This window comes from Balearica regulorum, chromosome 8 (assembly GCF_011004875.1).
Source record: "Balearica regulorum gibbericeps isolate bBalReg1 chromosome 8, bBalReg1.pri, whole genome shotgun sequence".
Classification (NCBI taxonomy): domain Eukaryota; kingdom Metazoa; phylum Chordata; class Aves; order Gruiformes; family Gruidae; genus Balearica; species Balearica regulorum.
The window spans coordinates 8,777,070-8,799,432 of NC_046191.1; the positions used below are offsets into that span (position 1 = coordinate 8,777,070).

At 37.6% G+C, this 22,363-nt stretch overlaps 2 protein-coding genes across 3 annotated transcripts in view; both read left to right on the forward strand.

The window, feature by feature from the left end:
• AGBL4 (AGBL carboxypeptidase 4) overlaps nt 1-22,363 on the forward strand; it is a 950,709-nt gene that overhangs the window by 573,723 nt on the left and 354,623 nt on the right. The window lies entirely within an intron of this gene.
• Nucleotides 1-22,363, forward strand: part of BEND5 (BEN domain containing 5) — a 32,417-nt gene that overhangs the window by 3,854 nt on the left and 6,200 nt on the right. Inside the window, 4 exon segments of the mRNA XM_075759447.1 lie at nt 10,950-11,083; nt 12,780-13,155; nt 19,575-19,588; nt 19,590-19,724. Coding sequence (XP_075615562.1) covers nt 10,950-11,083; nt 12,780-13,155; nt 19,575-19,588; nt 19,590-19,724 — 659 coding nt within the window.

A 22,363-nucleotide genomic window follows, 5' to 3' on the forward strand; every position in this document is an offset into this window, starting at 1 on the left:
AAAACCAACTAAACAAAACCCAACCAAACAAAAAACAAACCAAGGGAAGTGTGTTGGGCATGCTCAGAGACATCAAGTAATTGTGATTAGACTTGGTATGTTGAGGAGATAAATACTGTCTTCTTTTGAATACTTCAGTAAGAAGTAACATGTAGTAGTATTATAGCAGAGTGATAGATGATCTCTGAGCAGCTGTACACTGTTCTTGTGTCTGTGTGCGTGTGGCTGGGGACTGCTGACAGTGGTGGTATGTGTTGGTCTGGGAACCTTCAATTTTTGAAAAAGTTAGCCAAACAGTTGGGCTCAAACCAGACCGGTTAACCCCCCGACTAAGGCAGTTCTAGACCTTCAAGCTGTAGAGGGCATATTAAAATGAATGTTTTGATCCATAACAAGTTCAGCATTTGGTTAACAGGCAACTGATGTTATGTAGTAATAAAGGAATAATTTTATTTACCTCTTGAGTGGAAAATACAGCTCAGCAGACTAGAGTTTTGCTATATGGCAGCTTTCTGAGGTGGCATGCTAACTTGTCTGTCTTCTCGAGAACACAAGAAGAGTAGACAGCTTTTTGGGAAGAGTTTGAGGCTGTCTTTCTGATCATCCACACCCTTCCTTTTTTCTTCTTTTATGTCTTCTCCTCAAAAAGCTGAAAAGCTGTTTTTCTGGTCCCTGTTCTGGAAATATGTGTGCTGCTTGCAATTTTTTCACACTCGTCCAATATAGTCACTAGCAGAATTTTGTCTATAAGTATATGCACCTTATAGGAGCTAGCATGATCCTTAGGTGAACCTGTGTGAGCCTTTTTTTTGCTTAGGTGGAATGAACTCAGTTTCAGGGACTTTTTAAAGTTCACTACTTTGGGCTACATTTGTTAACAAGTTAATAGTGACTGTCTTCTAATTGGAGATATTCTTATCTGACTACAGTAAATAATTGTTCTCTCTAGCTGCTGCCCTCAACATTTCCCACCCACACATTTGTAACAAGCGCATCTCCATTGGATTCTCATGGCAATTCCTTAGCTGGCACAGCAGACGTGTTAATACCTGCGTGCATCCACGTTCCTTCTTGCCCCTTTATAAAATATTATGCTCCACTTCTTATTAAAATAGGTTAGGTGATTTTTTTTTTTTTTTAAATCTTTAAAAGTCTGTATAGCTCATGGTGAGGTAATTTGCTGTGTATTTCAGAAAGTTGTAAAATCTGTGTTCCCAGAACAATTTTAAATTCGATGATTCTGGGAGTGAGTTTTGAGTAAGGCTGAGGGTGGATGCAAACTAAGAAGTTGAAGCAGGCTGCTTGGCTATGGATAGCTGATGGAGGAAAGACCCTTTGTCAAGTGTTGGAGTAGGTGAAAATTTACAAGATGAGATCAGGAATGTACAAAATTTAGGTCAGGAAGTGGTCTTGATGTGTAACATTGTCTTAAAGCTTCTGTTGGCGTTTCTGTAGTCTTGTGCCTCTTTGTGCATTTTTTTCCTCCTTGCACTATTGGGAGAGCTGGGGGAGTTGGAGTGCGTAGAGCCGGTCTTAGCTGTGGCCACTGCGTACCCATGCTCCATCCCATGTTTGTACGTAGCCCGCGTGGCGCGTTTCCTTTCCCAGGGCAGTCTGTAGAGTGAATGAACTATTGTGGTAGGGGCAGTGTTTGCTGACTCTTTGTTCCCAGAAAACTCTAGGTCTGTCCCCTGTCATATGGAACTCCTGTGGTGTGTGACAGGGACCTGGGGAGAAGTGGCATCGTGGGGTTTTTTTTCAAAACACCTGCAACTGCTTCTGGGGTGATTCTGAATGTTGCCCTGAGTAACGAAGTGCCAGGAGGCCGCTGTAGGAAACCTTACGTTAGTGGTTCCTCACAGACTCTCTTTAATTTGACTTTTTCCTGGGATAGTTCTGGAATACCTGTGGATGAGCTTGTGTGTTGGTGCCCTCGAGCAGCGAGTCCAGCCCTTCTGAGCTGTGCTGTCTATCTGCTGTACTGGGCATCGGGTCTTGCTGTCCAAATGGTCCTCTGTGGTCATTGAGAGAAAGTAAGCCCAGCACGTCACACAGTGCTGAAATAACCTGTGTTCATAATATTTGAGGTGCATGGTCGTCTTTATCTGGCATGCTACTGCTGTGTTACCTTTTCACCACGTGAAAGATGTGGCTGAACGCAGAGGTTGACCAAATCATTTTGTGTAACAGTAACTACATCACACTCTTAAATATAGTCCCAAATGCAAGTGTGGCATTATTTCTACAGAATATTTAAAGCTAAATTTCACACTTATTTTGTGTTTGATCCATTTCTGGTTTATTTTTGACTCTTTTAAGATCAAGAGTGGTTTGTTTTTTTTTTCCCTTCAAAATTCTACTGTAGGAGTGTATCTGAGATATGAAGGGCTTACACAAAGGCACAATTTTTGGGTTTTTTTTATGTAATTTCTGTTTGTTCAGCCTTGAAGTCTTAATATGTCACGCATGTGCAAAACTTAAATGGCAGCAGCAAAAAAATTTTGGAACTTTTAAAACTGTAGTAGTGGCTTGGAGTAACCCTTATGGTAATGATGATGGTTATATGTCATCAGCAGGCTAAAGTGCTGCTAAAAAGGAATTATAAATCTGGGATTTATATGTGCAAGATTTTACCCTTATATTTAACTTTCTCTTTTCCTGTATCATTGTGCCTATTCTGGAAATAAATATTATTTTATTTATTTATTTATTGTCTTAAACCCTTCTCAACTGACCTGCCTGTTCCTTGGTCACGTTTGCTTTTTGCTTCACCCTAATAGTCAGAAGTCACTTATTTGTTTTTATGACATAAAGACACATAGGTGACCCACACTGTTGTTATTTCTCTTGGTCTTAGTACATATGGTGCTTCATGTAATGCCAGTTATGCTTGTAAATACTGTATAAGCTTAACTATGATATGGTAAAAGTATGAATTTCAGGATTTTAATAAAATTGACTTCAAAGATAGTATGGTTATGGTAGCTATGGTAACTAACACTTACTAATTAAAATATGCTAAAATTTGCAGGGGAGTGAAAAGCGGAAAAAATGTAAGTTAATGTTTTTGTTTTCATAATTTAACAGTAAAACATTCTTTTTTTCCAGTGGATTGCATAAGTGCCAGTCAGTCAATTATTTCCTTTTTTTTAAATAAACCCTTTAGAAATAGTAGAGGCTGAACCACATTGTAATTTTTGTATGTAAACTAAAAAATGCATAAATCTACCCACTATTTCCATAGAAAGCTCATTCCTTGGGCAGAGATAGTTGTGGAGGCTTCCAGGAGTGTTCCCTTTAGGCTGCTGCTTTATCTGCTGAATAGCTGGTAGGCAGTATCTCCATGGCTTTGTGGCCTTTGTGATCATGAAATCATCATCAGGGTTTGGTCTTCGTATAATTTTATAGTATGATACAGGCTGACTGGGCAGGGCAGCCAGATTGACAAATTGTAGCTGTCATTGAGATTGATGATCTCTTTAAATGAACTTCTGAACTTTTAAAGAAAGAAATTAGTTTTATTATAAATAGTTTTTTGGTAAAATACTTATCATGTTCAAACTTTTGAAAAATAATTCCCATAGTTGAGTTTCATATGTAGGTACAGAGGAAGGATTTAAAGGATAGCATTCTAACATCCTACTTGTTTTCAGGGTTTCTTGTTTTTAATTTAATGATAACATTGTATTATTGTATTTGTTTTGGAAAGGATTAAGAGAGTTATTCCATAATAGCTATAATCCTTTGTGTTCGACATGTTCAGAATATTGTACAAATATTAACAAATCTGCACAACACTTCAGTGGGGTAGATGAGGACAGTAAGATGGAAAGGTTGAGTTATTCAAGGTCAGTGTTTAAGTAAATATTGGATCCAGGATTAAAACTGTCCTCAGTCTTGTAAAGAGCATGATTTCCTGTTTCTCAGCATAATGTCTTTTCTGAACTTGATCTTCCAGCTCCATCAGTTTCTACTGCAGACAAACACTCTTCTAATACCACTAACAGTTAAATGGAAGGGAGAGTTTTGCTACCAAAGAGTAATAATTATTCCTAGCAGAGTTTTAGTTTTGAGCCGTGTTGCTTTTGGTTAATTCAAAAGTTAATACAAAGTCTCTTCAAAAATAATGAAGAAATAGATTTCATATTAATAAAGGAAATTAAGAAAGAAGATAGATTTAACTTTTTCTCGCAGCACAGATCTGACATATCTGGTCTGATACTCAGATAGTAAATCTGAACAATCTGCTGATAAATGAGCACATGCAAAAGGAGTATGTTATAAAATATTTGAATGTCTTCGTGTGCATTAGAAATTTGACTACAAATGGAGGTTCGTATTGATAACTCTCACTCCTAACAGTATTAAACTGAGTATCTCTGTTGTTCCACTAGAGGAAAAAGTGTGCATTCAGACCTCAACTTTGTTGCTTTACTAGCTGGCGTTGTAGATTTGTTTTTCTGAGAGCAGCAGCAGGTCTGTGCTCTGTGAATTTACTTGTATTATTGTATGGAATATTAATGAAGGAGAGCCAGTCTTGTTGTAGGACTTCAGACAGAACTCAGAGATAGAAGTTGTTTATATAAATCTGCCCTCTGCTTTTGTAGGAGTTTGGCTCCTTAATCTTTCTCTTCGTTCTTCAGTGCCTTTGTACAAAACAGCTGTGGCTTGCTCTCCATCATCAGTGACTGGTCTTGATTCAGGCTTCTGGCACATCATCCTTATCCATCATCTCTAAACCTGTCAAGCAGCAGTTTAAGACCTTTCTATCTTGCCTCCTCCCAAGCTGATTAAGAATTATTTTCGCTTCGTTTCCTGTTCTTTACACTTAATTGAAACTAACTTCACAAGATTTAACAGTCTTTTTGGCCAGTTCCTCAAGAGTGTATCTTCAGCTTCACTTGCTTATTGGCCATGCCTGTCACAGTGTTACTTGATGTGTTGGCCTTCCCTGACTTCTTTACTCACTCTTCTTTTTGCTCTGAAGACATTCTTCTAGTCACTCATTTGTGTGTTACTGTCATTTTCTGTGGAAGTGCTGCAGGACGACTTAGTACTTAATTTTTTGGGAGTGATACTAGCCCAGACGATGGCAACTCTCAGCTCTACCTTTTTATTCCTAACTTTTCTCAATTAAATTTGTTGTCAGCATCCCTTTCTAACATCCTTATGCAGAAATCTTTTTCAGCTTGTGCTTTGGGTTGCTCAATGTAATTTTGTCTGTTTCTTTTGATTTTAGAGTGGTGAGGGGGAAACATCTTTTCAGTCATTCCCAACCCAAAGCCTTGCTGTCTCTTATACTTCATTTGCTTTGTTTTTCACACCCAGCTTTACCTTTCCGTCCCAAGTAAATATACTTCATGTAGTGTTCTCACTGTGCCCTATGTTTATTTCTATTATCTCTTTTTCTCCATCCAAACAAAGCTCTCCTCTAGTCCACAAAAAAAAAAAGGCAGAAAATACATAGTAAACTATAGCATCCAAATCCTGAACTGATTGTGCCAGCACCTAGTTGACCCCTCTTTTGCACCACCTCTTCCCCCCCCCGCCCCCGTCTCCTTTTTAGCTGCATCAAGTTTGGTGGCACCTGTCCTCTTCAAATAAATTTTCCCTTTCTACTCCTGTCTGGTATCCTGTGTTGTCTGTTACTGTCATACTGAGTTTCTTCTTCTTTGGTAGTGGTTTTACTCTCAGTGTACTACTAGCTGAGAGATGTTTTGTGAGAAACAAGTTTTTCTTCCTCTGTATCCTGAATATCTTGTGAGCCTGCAGGATCACTACACTTTCTGAAATCTCTTCTGTTCTTCCTGCGATAGTCCTTCTTTAATGTGTGCATTAAATTAGAAAATAATTTTTTTTTTCAGTTTCAAATAAACAAGCTTGGTTTTGTTTGGTTTGGTTTTTTTATTTGTCCTATTGTGATGTTTTCCTTCTCAGTCACAGCAATATTGATTATTGTTTATTTACATTTAAGTGGCACTTAGGAATCCATGCCCTGTGGTGCTTGGTGCGCGTATTTGTTTTGAAGCACCAAGTATACCTTTCATTGTGGGGTTTTTTTGCTTTGGTTCTTAAGTGTCTTTTACTTTGAGCTGTAACTGATGGACAACCTGCCGAGGCAGGTGACATTCTCTGCTCTGTAGAAGCAACCTGGCAAAATCAGTAGCGAAGCAGTTCAGTGCAGCAGTGTAGGGGGAATTTTGTACAGGTGTTGCCCATATGTGTTGGGTATATGCCTGGAAATGGGAAGGGTGATGGTAAATTTTTTCATCTGTCAGTATATCGCTTTTCACAAGGGGTGGAATTTTTTCAAAGGCTTAGGGGAAGGACGAATTTTGCTCAAGGTTCTTTTGTTTTATTACTCTAAGATTTATAGCATTGCCAAGCCCCTTATTTGGACTGATCCCAGACCTGCCATCCCTCATCCACTTGGAGCGCGGAGCTCTCTTCCTCTGTTTTTCCAGATTTTACTCCAAAGGTGGAAAAAAAAATCAGCATTTGAACTATTTTTTTAAGGGATTAGTTTGTTCAGTTCTTCTAAATTAGAAAGTAAGGAATGTTTTAAGGAAACACTGAGATTTCCATAGTATTATTCTACATCTCCCGATAGGGTTTTCAATTTTAGAGCACTAATGTATTTTTACTTGATTTTAACCAGCTCATTCCTTGCCCTGTCAAAGTTGCTTTGTCTGCCTCAGTTCCCTGCCGCTCCAGACTTAAAGCTTTTACCTTTTGGCCTGGATCCACCCATCCTAACACTGAAATGAAGAGCTGACTGAAGAAAACATTCCAGGAACAGTTTATCCTTTTCTAGTTGATACAGGCTTTTTTAATGCAGGGTTGTTTTTTTGGCTTTTCTTTCTTTCAGCACTGCTGAGGCCAAATGTCTTCCCAGCCACTCTGAAATTTCTTAGCAGTTCACTTTCTTCTTACTATCTGAACAACTTTGGTAGGTGGCCGTATGGGAGGGGTGTTGTGATGTGCACTGGCTCGAGCCATGTATTTCAGTACCTTGTGGCGTTGACTGGTAAGATCTCTCCAAGTCTGACCTTTTCCTGGAATACAGTTATTCCAGCATGCTTTATTTTGTATGTCGAATCACAGAATACGGTGTTCTCTGTTTGGCATTATGGCTACTGTGCACAAAAGCTATCTTTCCTAATTTACACGGGTCTTCCAGAATGTCCCTTCTTAAAGGACAGAAGACATCAATGTTGTCCATTCTCGTATCCTGCTTCTACCCTGCGTATTTTGTTACAAGTACCTAATTAGGTGTATTAAATGCTAGTTCTCGGTAGCTGGTATCACTGAACTACTTATGCCATGCATAGGAAAAACAATAGACACAACGGTATTCCTCACTGAAAGGGTTGTCAACCCTTGGAACAGGCTGCCTGGGGAAGTGGTTGAGTCACCATCCCTGGAGGCATGTAAAACTTGTGGATGTCCTGCTTAGGAACATGGTTTAGTGGTTGGACTTAGCAGTGCTAGGTTAATGGTTGAACTTGATGATCTTAAATGTCTTTTCCAACCAAAATAATTCTATGATTTTATCCTATGACAATCTGATCCTGGTCACCTAAGGGAAGGCGTAATTTTGAACTTCTGGCAAGGTTTAAATGACTGAGGACAAAGTCCAGACCAATCTTTCAGGTCATTACAAAATGAGGCTCTGAGCTACAGTGTTTCTAGGACTGCCCTTCTCTCTCCTAGCATGTTCTATAGCTTCAGGCACTGAATTGCAGCTTGTCCAGCCTTTTGTTTCATGTCCTGGTTTTCTTCTGGCTCAAATTTGTGCGTGTTTTGCTTTTTTCTGGATTCTTTTGTACCTGTCTTTTGTAGGCTGGCATAACAACAGACAGAGAGTCCTAAGAACTGCTTGAAATGCACATTCATGTTTCTCCTCCCCCTCTCACTGCCTCCCACCCCTTCCCAAATTCCATTAATATTTACAGAACAAGAGCCAGTACTCCAGCATTAGCCTTGAATTCAGAATGAGATTTTTCTGGCTGTATCTGCAGCTAATGTAGAAGACAACAGGGGTTAGAAATGCACTTTAAAAAAAAAAAAGAAAAACAAAAGGTCTTTTCATATCCAACACACTAGATGAATTGTGTTAGGTATCAATAGGCCTACAAAGACCAGAGCATATGTAAGAAAATATTGTATGTGGTGTTGTTGGAGGGAAGACAAATATAAAATTGTTTACTCATTGACAAAATTAAAAATTCCTGAGCTTTAACTTATATGAACTCATTTTCACCATTGTTTCTTCAAATTTTGTGTGGGGAGCAGAGAGTTCCTTTTTTCAATTTACTGTTTCATTTACAGGGTAAGCAGTAAAATCAAAAAGTCAAATGAAGACATTTGCCAAACATGGAAGAGAACCATGTTGATAGTTACACACCAATAATGTATAAACTTAGCATTTTTAAGGAGGTATATAAATAAACTTTTATCTTCAGTCCACCAGTGAAGTTTTTGCAAACATAGATTTCATAGGCAAACTGAGAAATTGGAAGGGGGGTGGAGAGAATGAAGAATTTGGATAATTTGCATTGTTTTATTTGACCCCAAACTAAGTATTTTCTTTCATTTCTGTTATTCAGTGCATAAGATGTGTTCCTAACCTTTATAATATGACTTAAAAAGATAAATATTTCTGTTCTTCCAAATTGGTTTTATTTTAATGTTGGGTTTTTTTATTTTTTGGAAAGTATTTGCTGATTTCCACTGTAGTCTGCACATACACGCTCCTCTGTGACCGCTTTCCATGAGTGTTTCAAGAGTTGCTTTTCTCTGGCCATGGGAAGGATGACTGGTGTCCGTTTCCAGTTTGCATGGGGTGCTGGCTACTGGTGACCTCAGCTAGTTGCCAGCAGACAATTTTTTTAACTATGTGAAGTAATTGGATTGTGTCCATCTTGTTGTGAGGCCCAGGGTTATTTCAGAGCATAGAAACTGATCTGCATTCTTTAAATGTAGAAGGAGTTCATCTGCATGTTCTGTGGAAGATGATTTGGCAAAGCACTCTAGAGAAGCTGGCTCCGCAGCATTCATGTGCTGCTCTTCCTCTAAGGAGTTGTGAGAACATATTTTAGCAAAGGATTCCTTAATCTGTCAGATACCCCAAACTACATAGTCACAGAAAAAGTTGGTGGGTTTGTGTTTTGGGTTTTTTTTTTTCTTCATTCAATATGGATTTGTTTATTCTTAAATTTCTGTCCTTCCAAGAAGATACCAATACCCATCAATCTGTCCTTTAGTCTGTAAATTTGTATTTTTTTTCTAGGAAGGGTTTTTGTGTTTTTTTTTTTTTTTTTTTTTTTCTTCTCTTCTCTGCTGTCTTACTTATTTCACTTTTCTGATGAACCTACATTTTCCAGATAAATGAAAATGTAGGGGTTTATTTTTCAAAACTGAAACAGTTGGATTGCTTTTTTGTTTTACTGGGAAAAGCATCAGTGATGCTCTGGGGAATAGAGAATGATCTAAAATAAGCCTAGCTGTTTTTTGTTGTTTATCTGTTTCTTTTTGCATCTGTCTTAGTATTTATTGCTACCATCTGCATTTCATTTCAGGTTGTCTGATGTCTTATTCTGTATGTTCTGTGCCTATTCTCTTTACATAGCCTTGGGCTGTAATATCACCATTTGCCTACAAGAGATCCATTTCTATCTGTAACAAAATGAATTGCATTCATCTGTGTAATTCATTTCTAATGAATGCCTTGCTCCTCATTAAACAGTGATTTACCTTTGTTTCCCTTTTCTACACTGTCAACACTAACCATTTTGAGGTCCTGTGGAGAGATGCTAATTTGAGAAAGCAAAAGTCAATGCAACTAAGCACTCACAAATGCCATCCTCATTGGCACTTTCAAAAATATTCATGGGACACTTTGTGAAATACAGTTTGCAGGTGGATAAGAAGACTCAAAATGTTTTCTTATTCATAAGCTTTCAGTGCGCAAAGACAACAGTTCAGTGTTTAAATGCATTTATCCACGTCAATGTCTTGAACAGGTAGCTAAGCTTGTGAATCTTTTAAGACCTTGTCTGTTCTGCAAGACTTTTATGGATCACAGGCACGTTTAGGGAGACTATACTCTTGATTCCCTGTCCCCTCTGTGCCTTTTCAGGAATATTAAAGTATTTCAAACCATTATTCTGAAAATAAGGTTTGAAATACTTAATTTTGAGATGTGTTAGAATGTTTCAGACTTGAAAATATTTTACCTTTTTTTTTTTGAGATTCAGAGATTAATGTAACCATTTATTGGCTTTGTGTATCAAAAGGAAAATGATTAGTAACATTAATTAATGAAATAGGGGTTGTATAGTAATTTTATTACAGATTTAGTCCATACCCAACTTCTCTGTAATACCCTTTGAACCTATCCTGCAGCACCCCCTTTTCCAGCCCTGCACTTTCCAGAAACAGCAGAATCTGCCGTCTGTGCAAATAGATCTGTACTGCTGACAGATGATGGTTAGGGTATAGGATGAATTACCAAGTTTATTCTCTTTTAAACCTAAGCAGAGTTTGAACTTCAGCCACAGATTATTAATATGAAAATACCATCGGTAAACATAATTTAAAGTAATACAGATTGTTTTTAGGAATTTGTTTTATTTACAGCATCTTTAACTTTTATTTTAGTGGTAGTACAAACTACTCAATGACACTTTTGATCACTCACATGAATTTAGCTTGGCATTTTACAATATTTATTCGTGGTGTTTGGCCAGATTGATCCCCTGTTGAAACTCTAGAATTGTCAGCGGACATCAGTTGAGTTACACCATTGATTAATTTGATCATAGTATTATAAGGGGATTGAAGCATGGGAGGTTTTTTTTTCAACTGGTCTTGCTGAAGTCATGTAGTATTTGGAAGTAAGAACACTGATTAATGTAACAAAACTTTATTTTTAATATACATTTTAGAGGACAAAACTGACCTTGAGAACAGTGTGATGCAGAAGAAAATTAAAATCCCCAAACTCTCTCTCAATCACGTAGAAGAAGCTGGGGAGGTTACAGATTATGGGGAAGAAGATGTGGAGCTTAGACACAGTAAGGTACTGAAGTCTTTCCTTTTTTTTTTTTTGTTGTTTTTTTTTTCCTTTTTTCTTTTTCTTTTTTCTTTTTTCTTTTTCTTCTTCTTTTTTTTGGAAGTGCTTGGGGTATATACAGACGTCATAGCTTAAGAATTCCAGGCCTGCTTTTGATCCCCTGTAAAACACTGTGTTTAGTGAAATTGGGTCAAATTTTGTGTGGGGGTGGGGTACGGGTTTTCAAAACCTGGTTTATGTGCAATCGAAACATTTCCTGTTTATACCGTCTGCACAGTTTAACTGCCATTTGAGATTTTTGGAACAATGCTCTCCTACTTTGGCCCAGAATGCTTTAAAAGTCACCAGTTACATGAATGTCGAGCAGCTGTTCTCAGTGGCACTTGTGACCTATTGCGCGCTGCCTGTTTGGAATTGGAAGGGGTGCTCTGAGACTTCCCAACTACGGCAGTGGGTGAGAAGACAAATTGACAGGACTGCATCCCTCTGTTATAACTGCCAGTTGCCTTTTTAGGTCCAGATGCCAGAAACTCACTATGTAAATGTATTTATTTTTTGATATCAAATGATTTCTTTAAAAGTCTGCCAACCTTCAGAATAAAATACTGCTGTGTGGCTTCATGTGTTTTGCAGCTGCCAGGAACGATACTAGTACATTTCTTATGGTGGGCCAGCATTTTTTATTTTTTTTTCCGAACATGTGTGGAGCAGGCATAACATCAAATAATCTCATTTTCTGCCACATTACTCATGGATATTGTGGTATGGGAATTGATAGTGTCAGCTTCTTGTCTCTAACCTATGAGCTACATTTGCTTTCCTTGCAGTTGCTTGGAAGTTCAAATGTTTTTTTCCATATTTGGCCAGTAAAACTTAGTGATTTTTACCCGTACTGTCACATTTTAATACCACTATCCAGGCCCCAGAACAGAGGTGTAGTTTAATTTGTAGGGCTTGTGCAGGTGACTGAAGGTAAATTTCTGCTGAGAGTTCAAAGGAGATGAAGCCTCTGCAATGCAGTACTAATATAGAAGGAATCAGTTGATCAGGAAGATGAGACTGAATGATATATTCTGTCTCTACCTTCTGTATTTTCAGTTCCCTTACAGTGTTTGCTGATAGTGTTAACTCAGTCACTTGCATCAGGCAGTTGGGTGAACGTGCTAGAGGAATAGTCAGAGAAGGTTTTGTCTCCCAAAGTGTGGGAAGGACAAGCCCTCTGTTCCCAGAACAACTTTGTGTGATATGCTGCTTTCATCTCTGATGTTGTTACAGGTGACAAACATAGTGCGTAGTTGATTCTTTCTCTTACTTATCAGAAAAATCAATTGCTGTCAGAAATCTAAATGTTCAGGGCTAAACTTAAAGGAAAAAAGATCCAGATTTTTTTTTAAAGACAGTAATTATCTTTGTCCTATGGAATCAAATGACCTATGTACACTCAGTTTGCAAGTGTCACACAAATGCAGAAAGGCCTTTAGCTGCCTCAGAAGTTTGTATGTGCATTTAGCTGAATTACGTGTGCATGATAGTTATGATGTATATCCACAAGAATCCGTTAGGCAAAACATTTTTGCAGACAGACTTTGTCTTGCTTTTTTTGGAAAATGAGAATATTAATGGTTTCCAAGTCTGTAGAATTGTAATTTGTATTACATCTTGCTGCACTCCTAATTTATTTATTTTTTATTGTAACATGCAGAGACAAGATGGGAGGAAACAAAGCGAAGGTACACACAAAAGCATTGAAGCAGTTGTTGCTCGGCTTGAAAAGCAGAATGGGATGAGTCTCAGTAATACTTCCAGCCCTGAGGAGGCTTTTATGGAGACTTCGGAAAGCATGAACAACATGGACGATGCTGTAGTTCCTCGGATTCTGTATGAAGAATTGCTGAGGAGTTACCAACAGCAACAAGAAGAAATGAGACACATTCAACAGGAGCTTGAGAGGACACGGAGACAGCTTGTGCAACAGGCAAAGAAGCTAAAGGAGTATGGGGCACTCGTGTCAGAAATGAAAGAGCTCAGAGACTTGAACAGGAGACTCCAGGATGTACTGCTTCTAAGACTAGGTAGTGGTAAGTGCCGGACTTAAATGGGACTAGTTTTAATGAATTTTGCAAGTGTGATCAATAGTAATGGAAACTTATTTGAAGAATAGCAGTGGTTGTTAAACTGGACATTGAATGTTAAAGGGTTTTCTGCTATGGCTGTACAATCTGTGTTGAATTTGTATGCTATGTACGTCTGGGTTTTTCATTAATGATAGTAGCGGTCTTTGTGCTGGTATGGTTGAATCAGAGTTCCATTTTAAGCAGCTGTATTTTAAAGAGTCTCTGACCTTCCAGTATATGCTGAAAAAAGATAATAAAGCGTCATCTGCAAAATACACCAATATGTTCCAGTTTAAAAGGGAAAAAAAAAAAAAAGAAGAAAAGGCAGTGAAATGAATATTTGGGCTAAAAGTATTTTATTCTTTTCAGTTAGGAATTTTGTTTATTGTTATGTAAGTGACTGTGTTACCTTCCCATTTCTGCCCCCTCTTTCCATTAGTAGCTCATTAGAATGTGATTTATTCCTGAACTTCTTAGCAGTGGCTTTAAACAGCCGTGCTATTTGAACAAGAATGGTTTGTTAAAGAATAATTAAAATCTTTTTATATTAGTGTCCCGTTTATCAACACTTGTTACAAAACACAGGTTTGTGTAATTTGGATTTAAATTTTAAGTATTTTGAGTCAATTGCTCATTTGTTTTGGTTTATAACAATTATTTAACCATTATGTTGGAATAAATTGGAAAAAAGACAAAATAAAAAGTTCATCCTTTTCATTGAAGATGTGACCCTTGGAATACCTTCCAATATTTTACTAATTTATTTGCTATTAGAATGTGGTACTGCTGTGTTGAAGATTTGCTTGGTGACTGAAACTTGGTTAAAATTTGTGCATCCAAACTTAGCATGCTGTTTCTTATGTCTGCCTTTGTGTATCTGGAAACTTAATTTTTGCATGTAAATTGGATATTGGCTCTTCTACTTGACTGAACGAGTGCATGCAATTTGCATGTGGGTCTGAGTTACATTCATGTACAAACCTGAGTCCGAGAGAGCATGTGCCTGTACTGCAGCATGTCTTAAGGTGTGCCCGCAAGTTTGGAGCCAGGCTCTCGGAGTAGCATCTGATGATTTAAACTGGGTGTTTGACTGCGAATGCTCGTCGTTGTTACACTGTGCATAATTAAAATGTCATTACTTATTATAAACATTCTAGTTAACTTTTTAAATAAAAATTAAATAGGCAAGGTTTCCACAGCCTGAAAAACATGGTGTGGTTGGCAGTAGATTCCACTGAGCTTTCTAAAATTTTCCTTGGATGGAAAGATGTTTCTTCATCTGCAAGTAGTTAGCTGGAATTTATGTGAATGGAGCACCAGCCAGATGTTGGTAGGCAATGGGGCTGAAAAGCGTAAAACACCAATTTAGTTGGTAGACTTGACAGCAGTTTGAGTGGTGAGACCAGCAATGAAATGAAGGCAGCTTCTGAATTCTGTCTTGTTTATTTCACTTTAAGAAAGAAGGGATGCATTTTTCACTTGAGCTGAATCAAGAAAGCTTAGAAAAAGAAACCCGCACCCCAAACCCCCAGAAATAAAACCTCTTGGAAAAAATGCTGAATCTTCTCTAAATACTGGGCTTGAATTTGCATTGTATCAGTCTGGCATCTGCTCTACAAGACAATAAATTTCAATTACATTGAAGACAAGTTCTTTTAATTTAATCATATACCTGGACAAATATGAATTATAGGTAACTTCCAAAAAAATTCCCTTGTTGTTATTACTTGTATGGAACTTCTCATGGATGACAAAGGTAGAGTTTGGCCCTATGGGCTGTGTGCTTCACAGGGGGTGGATGTGTTTCCTGAGACTCGGTGTGTTAACCGCTGATAACTGTTGCCTTTCCTTAGTCTCATTCACAGTAGAGAAACAACCAGGTTCTAGAAAGATCAGTACAATATTTATGAATGATTAGAAAGGGAGACATCTTCAGCAAATTGTAAATTAGAGAGTCTGATGACAGTATGAAAAAGTGCTACTTTTAATCATGAAATAGATATCTAAAGACTTCTTTAGTCTTCCTTACTTTTCCAGCTTATAAATGAGGTATGTGTGGGTATGTGAATAATCTCTGAAAACTGTTCAGAAAATAGATTACATCCTGAATTCATCTGCAGTTGTTGCAGCAATCTCTTAAACCTAGAGTTTCAAATTACACGTAATTTATGTTACGCTGCACTTCTAGCAGGCTGGACTTAATGCAAACTAATTGCATTTCTGTTTCACCTTCTGATTTCTTTGCATGAGATGACAGCTGTTTTGTGCTGATGAATTGCAGCTGTGGGAAATGCGTGCCTGTTGCCATTTTAAACTTGCAGATCAAATACAGAACAGCCTTTTGAGCTAACATTCAGTCAAGTATTCAGTCTCCTAATTTCCCATCAATATGTTGATTTCGGTGAGAAGCTAGAAGTCAATGTATTCTGCTTTAGACCTAGGCCTTCATCTCTGCTAGTAAACTTGAGCCACTCTTGTGGGAAGAGTGAGGTTCTTAATCTTTCACATGGTGACACTGAATTGCTCTTTTAAAACAAAGAAATCTTGAAAACAGATGTGGCAAATGACAGTAGTGAAATCAGTACTGATCCATGGGGATGTATTGAAGCTTCTTTACGATTTTGATATGCTGCTGCCCAACAGATCCCTTCCTGGAGGAGGGAGGCATTTGGCTGGGGCTCTCGGGACCAAAGCAGTGGGGGAACACGATGACTGTCGTGGAAAAGGTCACAGTATCCCTCCACCTGAGCTCCCAGAAGAATGTGCACGGCGGCCAAAGCCTCTTTTCCCTTGCTGCTTTGGATCAGGAAGCCCTGCGATCGTAGGCCTTTGCAGTTTATCTTTCTCCTCTTGCACCTGAAAACACACTAATTTGCCCTGGTTTTATCATTAGAGTAAGGTGATTTAGAGAACTGAATCACTGGCTCTTTCCTGCAGGCCTAACTTTAAATAGTCCTTGGATTGCAAAAGATAAGAATTTCAGAAACTTTGGAAAAAGTAGTTGTCTCCAGGGTAAGATGTGTGCAGTTTACTACGGTTGTATGTGGCCAGAAGTAGTGAAGTTGTATCAGGGATAATGTTTGGACATTGTTTGGTCCTGGATAAATACTGCGTTTTCATATTGTATTGCTAAGAATTAGTGTTGCTCTAAAGCCAGAGAAGATATTCACCTTCATTCATTCAACTTCATTCATCAAGACATACAAAGCCCCCCAAGTAGTTATTTTTAATCCCAGTTTAATTTCAATGATCTAGTTTACAGTGTCTTGGGACTGACACCAGGATAGGGAGAATAAAGTGGTATTTTTGTCTTACCACGTGTAAGGAATTACTATTATTCAGCTTTTCTAGATTTGTTTTTTGATGTTAAAAATAAAAAAGTCTAAGGTTTCTATCAAGTATGAGTACAGGAAGTATGATATATATAATATTTCCCCTTCTCAGATGCCTGTTATTTTCATTCAAATTCTGGTAGACCATGTGGAAGAACAGCTTGCTGGTTACAAATTTATATTGACTGCTTTATCAGTTAATTTATTTTGGCTTATTTACTAATTTTGAGTAGTGTGTAGCCTAAGATGCATTTTTGAGGAAAAGAAGTGATAAAGGGAAGCCTTCTACCTCTTCATCCTGCATTTGAAATTGCTGGCCTCACAGATATTATGGAAACTTTACAGTCTGAAGAAGAAAGATTTTGCAATAAAAAATTTGTTTCCTTTTTGCATTCTGAAGAATTGTCTTTATTTTTTTTTTGTAATCCTTATTACATAAGTATTATCATTGTTAAGCCTTTAGATAGTGGCATATATTTTTGCATGGACCCATTCATCATCTTTAAAATGAGATGTAGAGTATGAGAGCTACAGAGAGAGGAAAACTTTGAGAGTATGGTGTGTGGTATCCACACACTACACCTTTTTGTTTTTTCCCCCCTTTAAATATATTGATAAGAGACGTTTACTGGTCCACTTAAATTTTGTACATGTCTGAGACAAGATAATTAAAGAGAAATTAAAGGAAAGCAAACTAACCTTGGGATCTATGCCTTCAACTCCATTTTTAGGTGCATTTTAGAGAGGAAACTTTTAGAGTATGGTGTGTGGTACACAATTCCCATTAGCAGTAAGGCAATAATCTGGGTTACATGTTTTATTCAGAACATGATGGGTTGAAAATGCAGTCTTTAGTAGTTGGTGAAAGTAGCTGTGAAGACGACCTAGTAAGAGGCAGGTTTCTGTTTGGGAAGAAAAAATGAGTAGAATGTAAAAGACAATGTTTTAAAGGCTTTCTGTTGGTGACTTCTAGGCAAGCAGCAAAGCATGAGTTGCAGTAGAGGTTTTTCTGACCTGTTAGAGCTATGACTGTTGTGGACTTTAATTAGCTGTTTTTCTTGGGGAACTCTGGAAACCAAATCGCAGCTGTGTCAATACGTGACTATAAACAAAACAGTGAAAGACTTCTAGATAGCAACTAGTAAAAGCGTTTAAAGTGAGATAAAAGTTTCCTTCTAGGAAGAAGGTGGCTGTAGTTAGGTGTCTTTCTCAAAGTGACTTCCAAAGTGTAAGAAAATTCAAAATAGTGTTGAAGAATGTGCTCTTAAAGTAACAACTAAAAGATCACTTCTGAAGTTCACACTGGCAATTACATCACTGCATCTGCTTGTTCAGGTGTGCCCACCCTGAGATGTGTGCGGACTTTGGGTGGTTTAATCAGTCCAGGTCTTTCCCCCAATCTGAATCAGTCCAGCAGTCTCAAGTTCAGAAAGTTTAGTTTGTCTTGGCCGTACCATTGTATGTGCACAATAGCAGAGGTGCTTATTAAGATTACTATGAAATTGTAATGCAAATGGTATGGGTTTTGTGATGTCTCTATTTGCACCATGCTTGGATTGCATATGGCTCTTAAGACACTCTGTTGGTATCACTGCGGTATAGGGGTATCTGAGTTCCACAGACAACTTGTAGTTGTTGCCGAATGTCAAGTGGCAGTCAGCTGAGAGCATTTAACTAGCTTTGTAGGTGTAGAATAAGCCCATGGGATAAATGTCAAATGCTGACAATGGAGGAAATGCTGATATCACTGTATAATAATCTGTAAATCACACTGCGCAAAGGAGGAGGAGTGAATACTTTACTTGTTCCAGGTACAGGAACTATTTAAGATATGTGACTCAAGACATGAGCTCTGGTGCCAGCTTGACTTGCAGAGTTAGATCAATTCAGGGCTTGGTCTGTGTGCACAAACACTGAGGAGGGATGCTGAACCGTGACGGTGACCTGAGTATTGAATTGTCGTTTGTTGAAGATGTCAAGGTTGGGCTACAGAGTGCTGCAGTGCTTTCAGCTCCAACCAATATAGTTCTTACAAGTGGGTGAGTTTATCCTTATAGTTCTTGGAAGTGGCTGATTACCGTGGTGTCCAGGGTCTAAGCTGGCAACCTTGCTGTTTTAACAAACCACCGTCCCGGCGTGGAACTTCAGTGGCTGCTGGAGCTTCTCGTGAGCCCAGAGACAGACATCAAGAGAAATGATAGGCTTGAGGCTGTAGCCTGTTCCTAGACTTCTGGTGTAACTGCTGCAATGAATGGAATAATGACATCCAGTTCACAAAATTATTTTATTTTGTTCTTCTGTCTTTTTAGGAACACTTTATAAATTTGTTCTGGAAAAGAAAAGTTGATGACTGACAAAATAATTATCCTCTTTGAAGCCTCAAACATATGCTTAGTAGTATTCTGTTGTTTAAATCTGTGCTTAATTTTTGTTAATTACATTAAAAATAAAAATCTGTGTTGGATGGATTGGATAATCAAAATTCTAATTTATGTGGGTTTTTTTTAACCTTGGATACTTTCTATGCATGATACTTTAGCATAAGTAGCCCAAGCCCGTTTCCTTTATAGCATTTCTGTAGATCCTCACTATTTTTAACATACCTCTGTTATATCAAAAGATATTTCAAATTTCTATAAAATTTGTAGTTCTATATGGATAGTTTAAGTAATTATCACAGTAAGTTATGCAGGTTTCTATGAACTATATAGTAATTCTTATTTGAAGGATTACTATTGTTGCTCTCGGTTTATAACTTCAGTATCATTTAACATAATTGCATGGAGCAATCTTACCCATATCTGTAACTGACCATATGCTTTAAGAATAAATTAAACATTTAAATTAAAATTATCTTTTTAATGTCTATAAAGCAGAGTTACTTACCCTGCTTTTGTTTGTTGACGTTCAGAAGTAGGATTTTGGTTTAGACTCTTTCTAACTTTAAAATGAACATGACTAATGTGTTATTTTATGCTAACCATGGGTGATGAAGTGATTGATTTCATGTTCTCTGGGATAGCAGACAGCTCTCTTTTCTTAACTGTCTAGGACCTGCCATTGAGCCTTGAAAAAGTAAAACCAGAATCAATTGAGCCTGAACCTGAGGTACAGAAGACCTTCAGTGAGGAAGCAAATACATCAACGTACTATCCTGCCCCTGTTCCAGTAATGGACAAGTATATTCTCGAGAATGGAAAGGTATTTTAAATTAAATATAGCATGAATAATTTGTAAATGTCCATCAGCGTGATTTTCTTGTGGAATTTTCATGATCTCAGGAGTTTTGCATGGTAGCAGCTTATGCAACCTTCCTCAGTTTTCATAAAGGTATGCTATTATGCTGAGGAAAATTATGAAATGACACAAATATGAACAACATAGAAAATTATCCTCAGTGATGAGAGCACTGAATGCTGTGCAACACAAGGAATATAATTATTAAATATGCATGCACAAGCACATTGGCACAGTCTTCAATTGGTGACATACATAAATCCACTGAATATAGGCCAAAGTCAGTATCCCACATTATAAGGTTACATTAGTCTATTTAACAGAAATACTTTTCCCTGAAAAGTCTTTAGTGTTTTTAATGTGCTGTAGTCATATTGCAGAGAAGCCTTCATCTTTTGGTTGAATTGGAGTCCAGTATTATGATAATATGAACCCTGGAATGAAAATGGGCTCCCTTGAATCCGGGTAGCAGCGTTGCCACTGAATTGAGCTGATGTAGTGCTACTTTCCAGATACCTTTATAAAGTTGGTGAAATACCATCTAGCTAACAGTTTGCCAGAACCTGACTGAAAGTTTTTCAGGCTTCAGCGTGTTTAACACATTGTCCACTCATCTGCCATGGCCTGCTTTTATAGCTGTTGCCATTGTCATTAAATGAACATTATATTTCTTTTTACAAAACTAATTGTCCTTCAGAATTGCCTGTGCAGATCCTGTTTCTTAGGATATGTATGCATTCGGTACTATAATCTGAGAACCTTTTAGGAGGAGATGTCCATTTCTGCTTTGGCACACAGTGGAATTACTGATGGAATAGCATGAAATATTACATTTTCAGATCTGTGTTACGAGATTGACTGCACAAGTGTCTGTCATTCTTGAAGCTGAATTCGACATAATTGTTTAGGACAAAATATATGTGAAAAATCATATAATCTTGGCAGTTTGACAGATACTTGGTTCAGATAGCTTTTCTTGCCTAATATATTTAACGTACGTCTTTTACTTGTATATTTTGTGTATATTTGTGCAATGAAAACATGGCATATATTACTGTGAGAGTTTGGTTTACCTCCTTTTTTTTCTGCTTCAGGTCTGTGGCATAGGGCACGTCCTTTAGTATATGTATGCAGCTTTTCCTGCACCTTTATTTCATCTGCCAGCTTCTTGGCACTTCTGTTGCTGAAGTTTTGTCTGTCTTTACAGATATTAATATCTTTTTAACTTTCTTTTTGTAATTTTGGTCTTTCTTTAAGTTTGCCTATTTATTGGGGCTTCAGCCAGCTCAGATTGCCAGAAATGTTGAACCAATAATGTATTTAGAGTGTTGGAGGGTGGTGGGTTTTTTCATTTTCCTTACTCATGCCTTTTTTTTATTACTTCTTTATTGACATGCACCACCAGAGTAGTTGAAATACTTTTTTTAGAAATCTTGCCCTTTGTGGCAATGGATTTGATCTTAGTAGGATTCTTTCAAAACAGATAAATCTCTCCTGTCCAGAGGGAGAACAGAGTTACCGAAAAAGAGCCTATGGCATTCATTTAAAGAAAAGAAAAGAAGAAGAAAAAAAAAAAAAAGAAAGGAAATAAAAAAGAGTAAAAGAGTTCATCTTCTGAGATATTGTGCATGTTCGCACAGTTGTGGCGGTGATCATTGCTTTGAATTTGCTGTTCTTTCTGCTGCGTTGTGCTTGAAGGTTGATCCTGCAGTTGCTGAAATTGGGGGGTAAAGTTCCCATTGATTTCATCAAGCCAAGGGTCTGGCCCATGGGCAGCTCTTCCAGCAAGAAGGAAATGCTTCTGAATGTGGAGTACAGTAAGCTTCCCGTAGTTTTTGGGAGTAATAGGAAACAGTACCGAGCCTGTTTTACAGAGAGGTAAACTGAGACATGGACAGATTAAATTCCTTAGCTGTAACAGTACTAGAAATAGAAAAAGGGAGACGTAAGATTTCTGTGGCTGTGGCTGTCTGTCACGTAGTTGCTATTACCATAGGTGTTTCATACCAGTAATAACTTTTTTTAATAAATGAAGCATGTTCAAAGGAGAGATGATCTGTCTGAAACATAAATACTAAAAATATTTGCTGTAACTTGTTGTTTTTCTTTTAAATAACTTAAAGCTAATGAATGATGTAGTAGCTTAAGAGACTAAACAATCTTTAGCAAAGACAAACCTTAATTTTGGCAGAGGGGAATCAGATTTTTGATCAAATACAGCAGTCTCTAAAGCTAATGTATTACAGACATCCAAAATTTGGCATGTCACAACATTCCTGTTCTTAGTTATTTTCTAAGTAACTTACACTCATTTTTACAGATAAATTTTCCAAGATCAATCAGAAATAACTGAATTGAATTATAACTGTAACATGACTGTTTTATGAGCACAGACTGCTCACTCTTGATTCAAGTTGTCTTACAAAATATGCAGAGAGCACCAAAAGAGTGAATTTTTTTTAAAGCAATTATGAAGAGGCTCGACAACAGAGAAGGCGGGAAAAAAAGGAGTGTTCATGTTGTGCATATTACTGGTTCCATTCCTGTCCATTACAGAACCTACATACCAAGTGGACTTGTGAAAAGCTTTTTAGAATCCCTTT